At 34.4% G+C, this 12,556-nt stretch overlaps 2 protein-coding genes across 2 annotated transcripts; one reads left to right on the plus strand and one right to left on the minus strand.

The window, feature by feature from the left end:
- Nucleotides 1–320: 320 nt before the first annotated feature.
- LOC25483481 (CDK5RAP3-like protein) lies at nt 321–4,961 on the plus strand. The gene is made up of 10 exons (XM_013612177.3): nt 321–514; nt 601–735; nt 1,262–1,356; nt 1,435–1,529; nt 1,622–1,757; nt 1,826–1,975; nt 2,131–2,679; nt 2,919–3,127; nt 3,258–3,390; nt 4,570–4,961. Exons 1-10 carry the CDS (start codon nt 454–456, stop codon nt 4,699–4,701), a joined length of 1,695 nt encoding a protein of 564 aa, XP_013467631.1. The 5' UTR covers nt 321–453; the 3' UTR covers nt 4,702–4,961.
- A 383-nt stretch (nt 4,962–5,344) lies between these two features.
- Nucleotides 5,345–9,192, minus strand: LOC25483482 (protein STRUBBELIG-RECEPTOR FAMILY 2). The gene is made up of 10 exons (XM_013612178.3): nt 8,939–9,192; nt 8,750–8,815; nt 8,611–8,676; nt 8,187–8,524; nt 7,480–7,763; nt 7,127–7,392; nt 6,906–7,053; nt 6,354–6,493; nt 6,109–6,265; nt 5,345–5,958 (listed from the first exon to the last, which is right to left on the minus strand). Exons 4-10 carry the CDS (start codon nt 8,509–8,511, stop codon nt 5,767–5,769), a joined length of 1,512 nt encoding a protein of 503 aa, XP_013467632.3. The 5' UTR covers nt 8,512–8,524; nt 8,611–8,676; nt 8,750–8,815; nt 8,939–9,192; the 3' UTR covers nt 5,345–5,766.
- Nucleotides 9,193–12,556: the final 3,364 nt, after the last annotated feature.

Here is a 12,556-nt window from a genome sequence, read left to right on the forward strand (position 1 = left end):
TGTCGTAACAAGCATAACTTAATTGACATGGACGTTGCAGTATGCAATAGTCGGTATTCGAAGATAGATTCATTAATAATTTTTTTTTTTTGGTGTTTGGGGTTCGAATCTCGAACCACGAAGATCGTTAATGATTTAACTTAAGAGGTTAATTTCTAGTCAATAAACTATTTTTCCAAAAACAAAAATTACTGCAACTTTTATAAAATATATTTTTTTTAATAAATAAATTATATTTTTTTGAGAGAAAATAAAATAATTTATTATTTTGACAAGTTATGAAAGAAAAAAAAAAAAATGATTAAAAATTAGCATTTCACTTCTGAAATTACCATTTGAGAATCCAGAAGTTGAATTGAGTTGAAGCTGAAACTGTGATGTCTTAAACTGTTTTAAAATCAAAACCTTCATTCCTTAAAACTGTTGCAAAACATCCTGTGATCTTCATTCGCAATGCAAACTCCCGACGACATTCGCAACCTTCCAATCGACATCACTTTTTCTCGTCTCGGAGGTTACATTCATTTTTCCATTTCCGTTTTCAATTTCAATTTCAATTTCAATTTTGGTTTCTGATTTCGAATTTTGTTATCTTTGAAGAATGGTTGGTCGATCGTAAAAGAGTACCTTCTGATTGGCGAAAGCGTTTTGCTGCAATTAAAGCTCAAATTTCAAAGGAATTCTCTTCCCTTCCTAAGGATTCTGATCCTCTTTTTCAAACCCTAGACCCTGAAGGTTTGAAAATTTATGGTTTTTTTTTTTATTACTGTGTAGTTCATTTGATTCTGTTATTAAAAAAGTGTATTTCGATCAGTGTGTGTGTTTGGTTGGTGACAAAAATTCATTACGAATTAATTAATTTTAGAGCTTGATTGTTACAGATTATTTAAAAAAAGTTATTTTGATACACAATAATTTGTTGTATGTTTGGTTTTGCGGTGATAAAAATTGATTTTAAGTGAATTGATTTTGTAAAATTGATTTCGACTGAATCAAAATATTTAAACACAAAAGATTTTGGCATCTCCAAAAGTGAAACCAAACATACACTTAATTAAATAGTTATTGAACGCATCATCATATAAGCAAATGTGTAAATTATTTATGAAAATTACAAAGAGAATGCTGTTAAATTGTATTTGTTGAGTGTTGAGTTGTTTTCATAAGTTATTCTTAGAGTTTATTGATTGTAAGAAATTTTGGTGGGTTAACTTGCTTGCATAAGACAGGATTAAATGTGTCATTGCTTTATCTTTTTTAGGGATTGGTTATTTAGAGGCTAAACAGATATATGATATTCTCTTGAAGTCTAATACAGAAAGTAGGAACATATTTGGTCGTCTTTCAGGTTCTGCGGTAAGATATCATACTTTTTCGTAGTGATTCTGAAATTATGTATTATTGTCGTTGTCATTGTCAATATTATTTGGGTAGGGTGCTTGGGAAGCAATTGTGAAATCATTTGAGAAGGATCATGTTTTCCTTGGTGAGGCTGCACTTATTATCACTCAAAATGTGAACTATGAAATGTAAGTAATGTGATCTTCTTGGTTTTCTTTACTTTCTGTTTTTTTCATTTTTATTTTAGTTTCTCACCGTGCTGTTTATTTCTATTATGAAGTCCTTATCAGAGGAAACAGGTGCAGAAGATTCAACAGCAGCTGGCAGAACTTGATCGCAAGGAGGCTGATATAAAAAGAAGTGCTGCACTCTCGGCAGCCAAATATGTTGAAGCATGTCAGGAGCTTGGCCTACAGGTTGGGATTTAGACTGTGTGTTTATTTTCTGTTAAATGGAGATTGTGTTTGATTATATTGTTCTGCAGGGACATACTGTCAGATTAGAACTTTTAGAGACAGCAAAATCACTTCCAAGCATGTTTAGCAGGATCTTGGAAGTTGTAAACAGTGACAACATTTCACAGGCGATCGAATATTATTGCAATTTTGTCAGAGATGCTCACACTGAAAAGGATGTAAGGCAGAACTGTAAATATTGTTAATTTTATTGATTTTGTTTATACCTGATGCATTGTTCCTGCAACTCTCTTGAATTATCTGTATAGAAGGATGGGCTTAGAGTTGACATGTTGTTTGAATAAATTAATTAGGATTGGTATAATGATTGCAGAGATCTTCAGAAGCTGCACTGCAAAACTTGAGGAACATGCGTGAAAATCCTCCATCTTTAAATGTTGCTGTTGACTCTGAGGTTATTAATATTGGCAGTGTTCACTCAAGTGACAAGGAAACAAATCCTGCAGAAAGCAATGTGGAAGTTGCTGCTCCTGACATTGACTGGGATATTTCAGTGGAAAGTTCACAAATTGATTGGGACATTGGAACTGTAGAAGAAACGGAGGATACCGGTAATGGCTTGGGTCCATATGAAATCATTAATGCCTCTGAGGCCATTCAGACTTCTTCATCAACTTCGGATGTCGGATGTGATCCAGCAATATCAAACGAAGAATTAGGCTCACATGTAGATATATGCTGGGACATTAGTGTTGAGTCTGCCCATGTTGATGTGATCGACAATGTGAATGCATCAAATGCAGTGCTGGACAATCAGTCTTCTCTTCCCGATGCCTTATCTCAGTTGACAGAGAACAAGGAAGGAAGGAGCCAGCTTTTAGACACAGAGTACAGAAATAAGATTCTCGATGATCTATATGAGGTATAATAGTTATGCTTACCTACTATTCTAGCAAGTTCTCGGTATCACTCATATAATTTCCTATACCCTTGACAGGCAGAAAGAAACATCAATAAATCTTGCAATTCTTGTTAAAATTTATTTAATTCTTTTGCTAATAAAGAGTTTCCCACCCTCGATAAACATATGAGTGAGTGAGATCCCATTATTTTATGTCCATACTAAATCTTAGTTTTTGTATGGAATTTTTATGTCATCAGATTAAATCATTCTTAAATCAACGGTTAGCTGAATTGAAGAACGAGGAAACTTTGTCGCTACAAAATCAAGTACAGGCGGTTTCTCCCTTTGTACTACAGCAGTATGCCGCTGATACTATAGAAACGATGCAAAGTGATATTTCCTTGGCAATTTCATTGCTGACAAATAGGAAGACTAGGGATCTGATTATGATTCTCAACTCCAAAAGGTATTACTTGATATTTTATAACTAAGATTTTGTGCTTATAAGAAGCACATTAACTGAAAAGAATCCAGCTGTGTCAGATTTTATATATATATTCTGTGTTAATGGAGTATGTTTTTTGTCCAAATTTCAGATTTCTAGACAGACTAGTGAACTCTTTGGAGGAAAAGAAACATCATGAAGTCAAGTTGAAAGATGGGTTGAAGGACTTGTCTACTAAGCGCATGGAACTACAGAATTCGTTATCTTCATTGTGGCCAAAACAAGTGAGTTCTACTTGTGTGTGCTCATTCAATGTTAGGAGACAGTATTCAACTAATGTCATGTATTATAGTCTGATTTAAGCGGCATTTTAGCCCCAAACCTCTTTAAACTATTACTAGATACTACACTTTATCTTGGAAAAAGAAGTGAAAATTGATTTCTGCATTTGAGTTTTATAAACCATTACGAACCGTCAAGTTTGACTAGTTGAACCGTAAACCAGTCAGTGTTCGATTCATTTAGCCCAAAATCCCAGTCAATCTCAAAATTAGTTTGAACTTGTAAAGAACTGGTCGGCCTAGCTTAAAAGCGGTGGTGAGAAGTGGTTTGAACTATTTAGTTCATTATTTTTAAATTGAAAACTAAATATCATTTAGACAAATATTGGTTCAATGACAATCTAGAAAGATTTATAGATTTTTATTAGTCATATTTTATGTACGTCAATTTTTTATTTGAATATAATTTATTTTAATTTCTTGATATTTTAATTTACTACTTAATATATTGTAATATTAGTGTATATATTTAATTATCATCAGTAGGCTACAGTTCAACCGTTCAACCATATTGAACCTCAAGCTTCAGTACCTTCACCGGCTCAACTACCAATCTGGTGTTTAAAACATTGATTTTGTGTTGATTCACATGAAGTTATCTGTTTGTGGTTTTCTTCCTGTGAGTGAGATTAATTTTCTTATAAAAATAGAACAAATGAGTGTATATGACATGCTTGAGAGTTGGAAGGTCACAGAGATATAGCAATTATAGGGTAGGGTGGACATCATTTTCAGCCCACAGAGTAGTTCTCACTCACAGCATCATTGATTTACTCGAATTTGTTTGTTGAAAAAAATTATGATGTGGTGTTTTAGTAGAACCTAACCATGTGATTTGTTTTCAATTTTTTGTTTCTTGTATGCTTCGTTTATGATATGGAAATCACTATATTGCTTCAGCCTGCTACTTCTTGACTTATATTAACAAGCAATGCAAACTATAACCCCCTTTATCTCTATTTCTCTTATTCTTAATTCTCTGCTACCAAGCAGAAAAAAGCATTGTTCCATTCCATATGCATCGGTTGACAACTAATCTTTTAATTCTGTTGCCCCTTTTTGGCTCTTTCACTGGCTTCTATTCTTATACAAGAGACAAACTAAGTTTTGAGTGAATTGCAGGATGCGGCTGTGACAAAAACAAAGGAACTGAAAAAACTGTGTGAGAGTACACTTTCATCCATGTTTGATGGAAGGCCAGTTAATATAATTGGGGAGATCAACACTCTGTTGACCAGTGGTCTTGGAGCATGATGAATATCTGATTGAAGAGAAACTTCCTCTGATAGTGATGAAGCCTTTAGGTGGATAATGACTACAGCTAAAATACTGAATAAATTTATAGGGTAGAGACTTTACTTTTCATTTTGTTCTTATCTTCACATTACCTGTTGTTTTAAATTAGACAGAACTTGTATTGTTTTTTGTTGGACTCAAGACAGAACTTATACAATGCAAATTTGGATCGACGTGTTATAAATGAAGTAACTTGTGGTACTTGGTTCTTACAAGAAGATATTGAATGCATTATTCTTGATCTGATATTATTAGTACCAGTATTTTTTAAGTTCTAAAGCATTCTCATGACAAGGTTATGCAACACATTTACTTGGAGTTTTTTGATGATTAGGAATTGAACTTGATAACTTGATTCTGGCGTTTACAAGATACGCACCAATTAGTAAGAAGGCATGACTTCCACATGAAAGCCAAGAAATGGCTCTTTTGAGATCCAGTGCAACTAGTGCAATAAAAGAAGAGTATATATTGTTGTGCAACTTTTAAAAAACACAAACAATCAGATCTCATTGTAGTGATTAATACTTAGAAAAATATGGTCTGAACGTCCAAAATGTTTTACGTAACAGCAATGCTAAATAGTACGACGTGTTTGGTTATGGATAAACTAAGTAGGTTCCACATATTTGCGAGTTATATTCCTTCTTTCATTACCGTTTGTAACCTATTATTACACACTCACAAAATACTTTCTCACGATGAAGTTGTAAAATGACACAGTGGAAATTCCACCTTAGCCGTTGCAAACGAAAGACATTCAATATGTTATTGAATATTACTCAAATTAGTATGCAAACCCCATTTCAACTGTCCAAAAATAACACCGACTTTGTACAATATGAACCTTTTCAGAGGTGAAATTCAATCTAATTCATGCAGTAACTTTGTACAAACAAGTATTTTGTTCTTCGTAAGAGGATAGAGAAAAAAATAGAATAGAGATCAACTAACATTCCTATTGCGTTAATGTCCACCAATTTGCAGAGTACATAACATCTGTATGACTGTGTGAGTAGTTCATCAAACAGATACATAGCTCAATGATGGTGAAGGCATAAAGCGGGAGGTGGTTGTACGAAAAGATCTCTCAAATGGGTCAAGTTCAGTTCCATCAGCTACACCACCAGCACTCTTTGAAACATTGAGCCTTCGCATAAAAGATACAAGAGAGTCCACAATTTCAGACATTGGAGGTCTGAATTCCTTTACAGGCTGTGTCAAAGGTACAATTCATTGCAAACCAAAGTAAAGGGGTGAGTAGATTCATTTGAAAGTTACCATAATAGCAAGCAAAAGATAATGATGATTAGATTCATTTTTCAATTAGTATAACTTGATATTTAAGAGCTAATATGATAATACCTGAGTGCATAGAGAAATGATATCAGCATAACGAGAAAGAGCTTTAGATGAGAATGTTCTTTTAATTGCCGGATCCACCATCTGCTCCAAACTCTCGTTATCATGAAGCCTTGTTGAAGCCCATTTTGCTAGATACTGCTCTTCCTTTCTCATAAAACTGCGTTGCAAGAGGAACATAGTCCATAATTCAAAAATCCTGGTAGAGGAAACAAATGAAATTGCAGCATGATGGATTGAAGTCATACCTTTCAAAAGGTTTTCTTCCTGACAACAGCTCCAAAAGCAGCACCCCAAAGGCAAAGACGTCGCTCTTTGTGCAGCAAGCTCCCAGTTGGCCATGCTCAGGTGAATCATACCCAGAATCTCTAATAGCAATCTCAGAAGCCTATTTATAACAGACCATAAGTCAATGAACCTATCTCTATTGTATAGCAAGATTATTATTATAACCGTTATGATTCACTTTGCAACTGTTAATTTATAATTTGTCATTAGTCTAGGTACTTATATTCTTTTCACTGAAGATATCTTAGAAGCAGTCTTAAATAAAGGTCCGCAACTGTGATCTGGTCCTCAACATAACAGTTTTTTATTATTCAGAAACAGCAATGTGACTGCGATTGAAGATGCATGGATCACATTTGATCGTGATGTCTAAGACCACAAAGTAACCGTTACCACACCAGCTATTTAAAATCATGCTCAGAAACAGATTGCAGCTAGACTTAGTGCAATTTATGTAACAAGAGCAATCAATCAATGTTAGGTATAATTGAAGCTTATTCTTGCAAACTTACCCGAATCTTGGTTGTAGTGTTGGTCAGTGGTTTTAAAATAGCCAAGCCACAGTCAGAAACACGAGCCATCAGGTTTTCATTCAGTAGAATATTGGCAGCCTTCAAGTTGCCATGAGTGACAGGAGGGGAGAACGTGGAGTGCAGATAGCTGTAAATATTTGAGTATGTCACGTTTAAGAGTTGAGAGAGGATACAAATTCAAGTAAAAAATCGGAACTTACTCTATAGCTTGTGCAACACCTAGAGCAATTCGTAGACGAAGGCCCCAAGATAAAGGTTTGAATGCTGCACTGTGTAGAGCATCATCTAGAGTTAAATTTCTGACATAGTCATAGACAAGAAGATGTTGTCCATGCTCCAAACAGTAACCTTTAAGTGCAACAATGTTGGGATGCTTCAGACGGGAAGCGGTACAGACCACGTCTAAGAACTTTTCTTCTTCAGTGAAAGACAAACCTGCCATTTGGATAGTCTTCACAGCCAAAACCTTAAACAAAAAGAAGAAGAAATAAGTTGTATACTGAAAGCAATAGTTTTGAAATCTGAATTTGCTTCACTATTTAAAAAGTACTACCTTGTTATCTGGTAACTCAGCTCTGTAAACAGGGCCAAGAGAGCCTACTCCCAGAAGGTTGTCTTCACTGAAATTGTTAGTAACCAACTGAACCTCAGCTACTGTGTAAACCTTCGTCCTTCTGGTGTATTTGTCTCTTTCAGAAAAACTTCTTCTTGTTTTTTCCACCATTCTTTTATGGTTCTGGGAAGGCAGTCGCCTTGGATCTAAAAGAGATGCAGCATTGAAAGGTGGGATTTGCAGGCTATCATCTTGTGCCGTAGAAAAGCTTCTTCTTGTTATTTCTATCACCATGAAAAATGAAGGTGGGAAGAAAGATGAATGACTAAAGATGGAAATGAACCATCAGTACAAGTAAATGTAATGGTCTATAATGACATATAAAACATGAAGAAATCGACTGAAATTGACATGTATATGATACTTTTGAAAAGGGTTTCTGAGATAATCAGATAACTGTGAAAATTAGCAAGTATCTCAATAAGTGCCTGTTTATTTTTTACCACTTTCCATATAGCTATTCAATTTTACAACTATCAAGGACCCTAAATTTTTTCAGCCCATTGTCATAAAAGAAATGTCTGACTAAATATTTGGTAATTTTAATGTTAAATCTGTATATGAAGTGACCAAAGAATTTTGACTTCATTTTAATTTTACTAGATGATTCAATCATTGGTTTTTTGTTTTGACTAAAAGTGTCTCACCATTGGCTGCACTGATTGGATGTGAAGGAAGTGGACTATGGCGGTTGCTTACGAAGACGAAGCTCTTTTGTCTCTCTGTGTGAATTTTATTCAAATGGATCGCAAGGAAGAGAGCCAATCCTGTTACCAATAATGTTCCCCCACCAACCATAAAAGCTATTCCTCCAGGACCAATTCGTTTCTTCTTCTGTTTTCTTGCATTAGGAGGAGCAAAATTCTGGATGGCATTTGCCTGGGTTGTGGGTGGGCGACTGATATTGTGTTCAAGTGGTACATCGTCCAAAGGAAATCCCCAAGGAGGAGAGCCGTCCGCTGCATGGAACATATTGCTTCCAATCCTAATGAAGAGTAAATAGTATTTTTTTATTTGTTCATTATTTCATATCCAATAAAGAAATTGCAGGCGAGCAAGACTACTACTAACCATAGGTTTGGAATGGACTGAAAATGTTGTGGGAGAATGCCACTAAACAGATTTTCTTGAATGTTCCTGACAGCAACAAAAAAAACAAATTAGCAAATAATGGTAGTGTAAACGTGAGAAATGCGTAGAGATAACATACAAATCAATGAGTGGAAGCTCAGCCAGGTATGTGACTGATCCAGTAAATCTGTTATGCTGCAGGAACCTGCAAATAAGTACCACATTACAGATAAAATCAACATGACCTTAATGTAGTAAAATCTTTTCTCAGTATAAGACGAACTGAAAATCAAATAAAGGAAACAGGATGATGAAAGAAGAAACTTACAATCTATCAAGGTTTATCAAGGAACCAAATGAACTTGGCAGATCTCCAGTGAAATTATTATAAGAAAGGTCCCTGATGAAAAGAATAAATCATCCTATGTGAGTTGAAAGACTAAGACTATAAACAATAATTGAACATGATGCTTCACTTTCTCATGACTCCATCTAATTTCATTATGTAGTCTAATCAGAGTGCTTTTCTCAAGCTGACATAACATTTCTTTTCTTATCCAAAACAGCATCCTTTTTTGGCTTCTCAATTCTAAACTATCCCATGCATTTCCGTCAAAAAATGACGATTATGTGAGCTATTCTATCTGGCTTTTGGTATATTTTATTTATATCTTGCATAATATATTAAGGTACTACTTTTTCCATTGTGACTTATTAAAAAGGTTTAGATTGGCTTCATCTTTTGCACTAAACGATCCAGAAAATTTGAGTAATATTGCACAGAGAAACACTTCTATGGAAATGGTTTGGGTTAAGCACCTAAATATCTTACTCAATGAAATTAAAAAGAAAAAGACTCAAGTGAAGAAGACATACATTTCTTTGAGATTATCTAAGCCTGTGAACACATTGCCAATTGGTCCATATAAGAAATTGTGGCTTAAATTCCTGCAAGACAAAATTGATGATTTCAGAGCCATTTTTAAAATTCAATCATCATATCATACTCAAAAGAGACAAGAAAATGTAAAGCAATAAGTCATCAATAACTGGTAAAAAGTATCCCCATCAGAAGTGTAACCCCTTTATCAAGCCTATACTTAAAATCAATATGAATGTAACTCACAGATGCCTTAGTTTTTTCATGTTTGCTAATGAATGAGGGATATTATCGCTGAAATAGTTGCAAGCCATGTTTCTGCCAAAAAGAAGGAGCATCAGAAAAACTCACAGCTACAAATACAGGTATAAATCAAAATCATCGGAACAGTAGGCTTACATATGTGTGGCATTGGGGGGTAATCCATATGGAATTTCACCCATTATGCTGTTGGAACTGACATCACTGATAAAACCAGAATATGGAAGTAAGTAAATCAAATTATGACTATATAGTAACCAAACCATCCTGTAAATAACTTCAAACATAAAATTACATACAATATCTTCAAATTTTGTAGATTATACAGTGCAGCTCCAAGAGATCCAGTGAGGTTCAATCCTTGAATTTTGCTGCCGAAGTACAGAGAGACCAAGTATAACATTTATCAGTCACATTATGATATGAAATAATAGGAGATATTATCATTACAGCGGGTGCACTTAAGCTGTCAAAACTGCAACGCGGCCAAAATTGAGGCCCCATCAACCACATTTGACAGCAATTTTGCGCAATATCAGAGATTGCGGCTCAATAACAACCGTTACCGCAACCACTATTAAAAATCCTGATTATGAATAGAAGAAGTGCAATTATTACAGTTGTATAACTGAGGACCCAAAACAAGCCACTCCTGTCCAAGACTCCTCACAAGGATCAGCACCATTCCATCCTTGCAGCCCTTGTGGGTTGTTTAAGGTCCTGTACATATCCTGGAGAGCTGTGACTGTTTATCAAAAAAATACAGCAAATATATAGTGTTAGTGAGAGATCCTCGAAAAGTTATATATGCTCCAAGTGATTGCCAAACATGTAATTTTTTGTTTTTCTCATATACCAATCTAACCTTTTCACAAGTACATGAATATTCCAAAATATATCAATTTAGCATTACAATCACCAAAAAAAGAAAAATCTATTTTGTATTGAAGTAATGTTCTACTGTATACTGATAAAAAAATCTTCAATTTAGCATTAAAAAACTACTGTTCTACTTCACTGGACCCTAGTTATATAGAAATTCTGACAAAATCAACAACTGAATGTAGCTCTTATCACCATGGTTCTAAATAAAGATCAACGACCGCAATTCAAGCTGCGACATAACGATTTTCGACGTTGCTGAAACAACAACGCGGCTGCGGCTTTTATCGGTTGCATTTGACCGCAATTATCGGCATTATCAAGGACTACGACTTCAGCACAATGTTACAACCACGACCGTGATTTTAAACCCTACTCACAACAGAATATGCATATACGAGTAGAATCAATTCAAATGCATAGGTTTTCTTGCCTACACAATATCACGTAGAATCTTAATATCATAACATAATTTTCTTCAATATTATCTTGAAAGCGAATTCGGTTCAAAGATAACGCAAACCATCATTCTAAATTGCGGTTCAAAAATTTAATTATACTAATTTGATTCAAAGATAACTAAAAACAGTTCTAATTAACGCAAAGGTATATACATAATCGATTTTTCAAACATTGAATTTTCAAGAAAAGATGAAAGAGTTACCATCAAGTGGATCAGTGAATGCGAAGCTCTGAGAAATCAAAGGTACGAAGAACACAGCGAAGAAGACGAGATTCACGTGACAAACCATTTTCTTCACTATACTGATTCGAAGTTTGAACTTTGGTTTTACGAAACTGAATCGAATAGAATCGATGAAGAAGGAGAAGAGAAAAACGAATTCTTGAACTGTTTCAGTGTAAAATGAAGTTTAATTCGTTATGGTTAGTTTCTTTTGGCGCGCGCGCTATGTCTAACGGTTTGTTAAGGGCTGCAATCAAATGCACTCGCTTCTATACAGTAACACCTGCTCCCGAATACCCTTCTCTTTTACATTATAAATTTATTTAATTAATGATATATGTGGTCTTTATTATAAACTACATATTTCATTTATTAAATGAATCTAAAATGTGGAATTTTGTTTATAATAATAATCCGACCTTCACATAAATTTATTAAATAAATAAATAGTTTCTTTTGGGTTCTTTTAATTTAACATTAAGGATGTTTAAGGAATTTCATAATTTAGACCATCTTTTTTTTTGAAAAAAATTATTAAACTGAAAAATTGTGATGTGTTTTTAAAATAAAAAATAATAACATGGCACTATCTTGTCAGCCTCCATTGATGTCACTTAATAACATGGAGCAAAAACCTTGACAAATATTTTTAAAGAGACTACACACAGTGATTATTTTTTATAAAGATTAAAAACAAATCTGAATATATTTATACGAACCAATAACTTAATTAAAAAAATAATAATAATAAGCTCCCAGTTGTAACTTGAGGAATAATATACCCTTTAAAAAGTTTAAACTCAAACTTGTAAGCTTATGAAGACATTAACTTATTCAATTATAACTCTTTTTTTTTAAGAATTATAACATTGAGAAGGGTGTGAGGAATGGTTTAAATACGTTTTTTTGAACGGATTGTTGGGTGGGGTCGATGACGTTTATGGAGAGATTTCGGAGGATGTATGATTTGACCATTCATAAGGACAAGACGGTGGGGGAGGTGTGTGCCTTGGGTTAGGGTGAGGGATCAGGGGAGGTTTGGGATTGGAGGCGTAGGTTGATGGTCCGAGAGGAGAAGTTAGTACTGGAGGAGGTTAAAATTTTACTTTCTAACGTTTCTTTACAGGATTCTAGACCGGATGTTTGACTATGGCGTCCAAATACAGGAGATGGCTATACTGTTAGTGGTGTCTATCAATTGCTCATGAGGCAGGAGATGCACGATCATGATGATATGT

This window comes from Medicago truncatula, chromosome 1, assembly GCF_003473485.1.
Source record: "Medicago truncatula cultivar Jemalong A17 chromosome 1, MtrunA17r5.0-ANR, whole genome shotgun sequence".
Taxonomy (NCBI): domain Eukaryota; kingdom Viridiplantae; phylum Streptophyta; class Magnoliopsida; order Fabales; family Fabaceae; genus Medicago; species Medicago truncatula.

Coding starts and splice junctions, on each gene's coding strand:
- LOC25483481 (XM_013612177.3), top strand. CDS start 454: ATGCAAACTCCCGACGACATTCGCAACCTTCCAATCGACATCACTTTT. Junction 515..600: donor CACTTTTTCTCGTCTCGGAG/GTTACATTCATT, acceptor TTATCTTTGAAG/AATGGTTGGTCGATCGTAAA. Junction 1,357..1,434: donor GTCGTCTTTCAGGTTCTGCG/GTAAGATATCAT, acceptor TTATTTGGGTAG/GGTGCTTGGGAAGCAATTGT.
- LOC25483482 (XM_013612178.3), bottom strand. CDS start 8,511: ATGTTCCATGCAGCGGACGGCTCTCCTCCTTGGGGATTTCCTTTGGAC. Junction 7,393..7,479: donor CTGAGTTACCAGATAACAAG/GTAGTACTTTTT, acceptor TTTTTGTTTAAG/GTTTTGGCTGTGAAGACTAT. Junction 6,266..6,353: donor GGAAGAAAACCTTTTGAAAG/GTATGACTTCAA, acceptor CTTGCAACGCAG/TTTTATGAGAAAGGAAGAGC.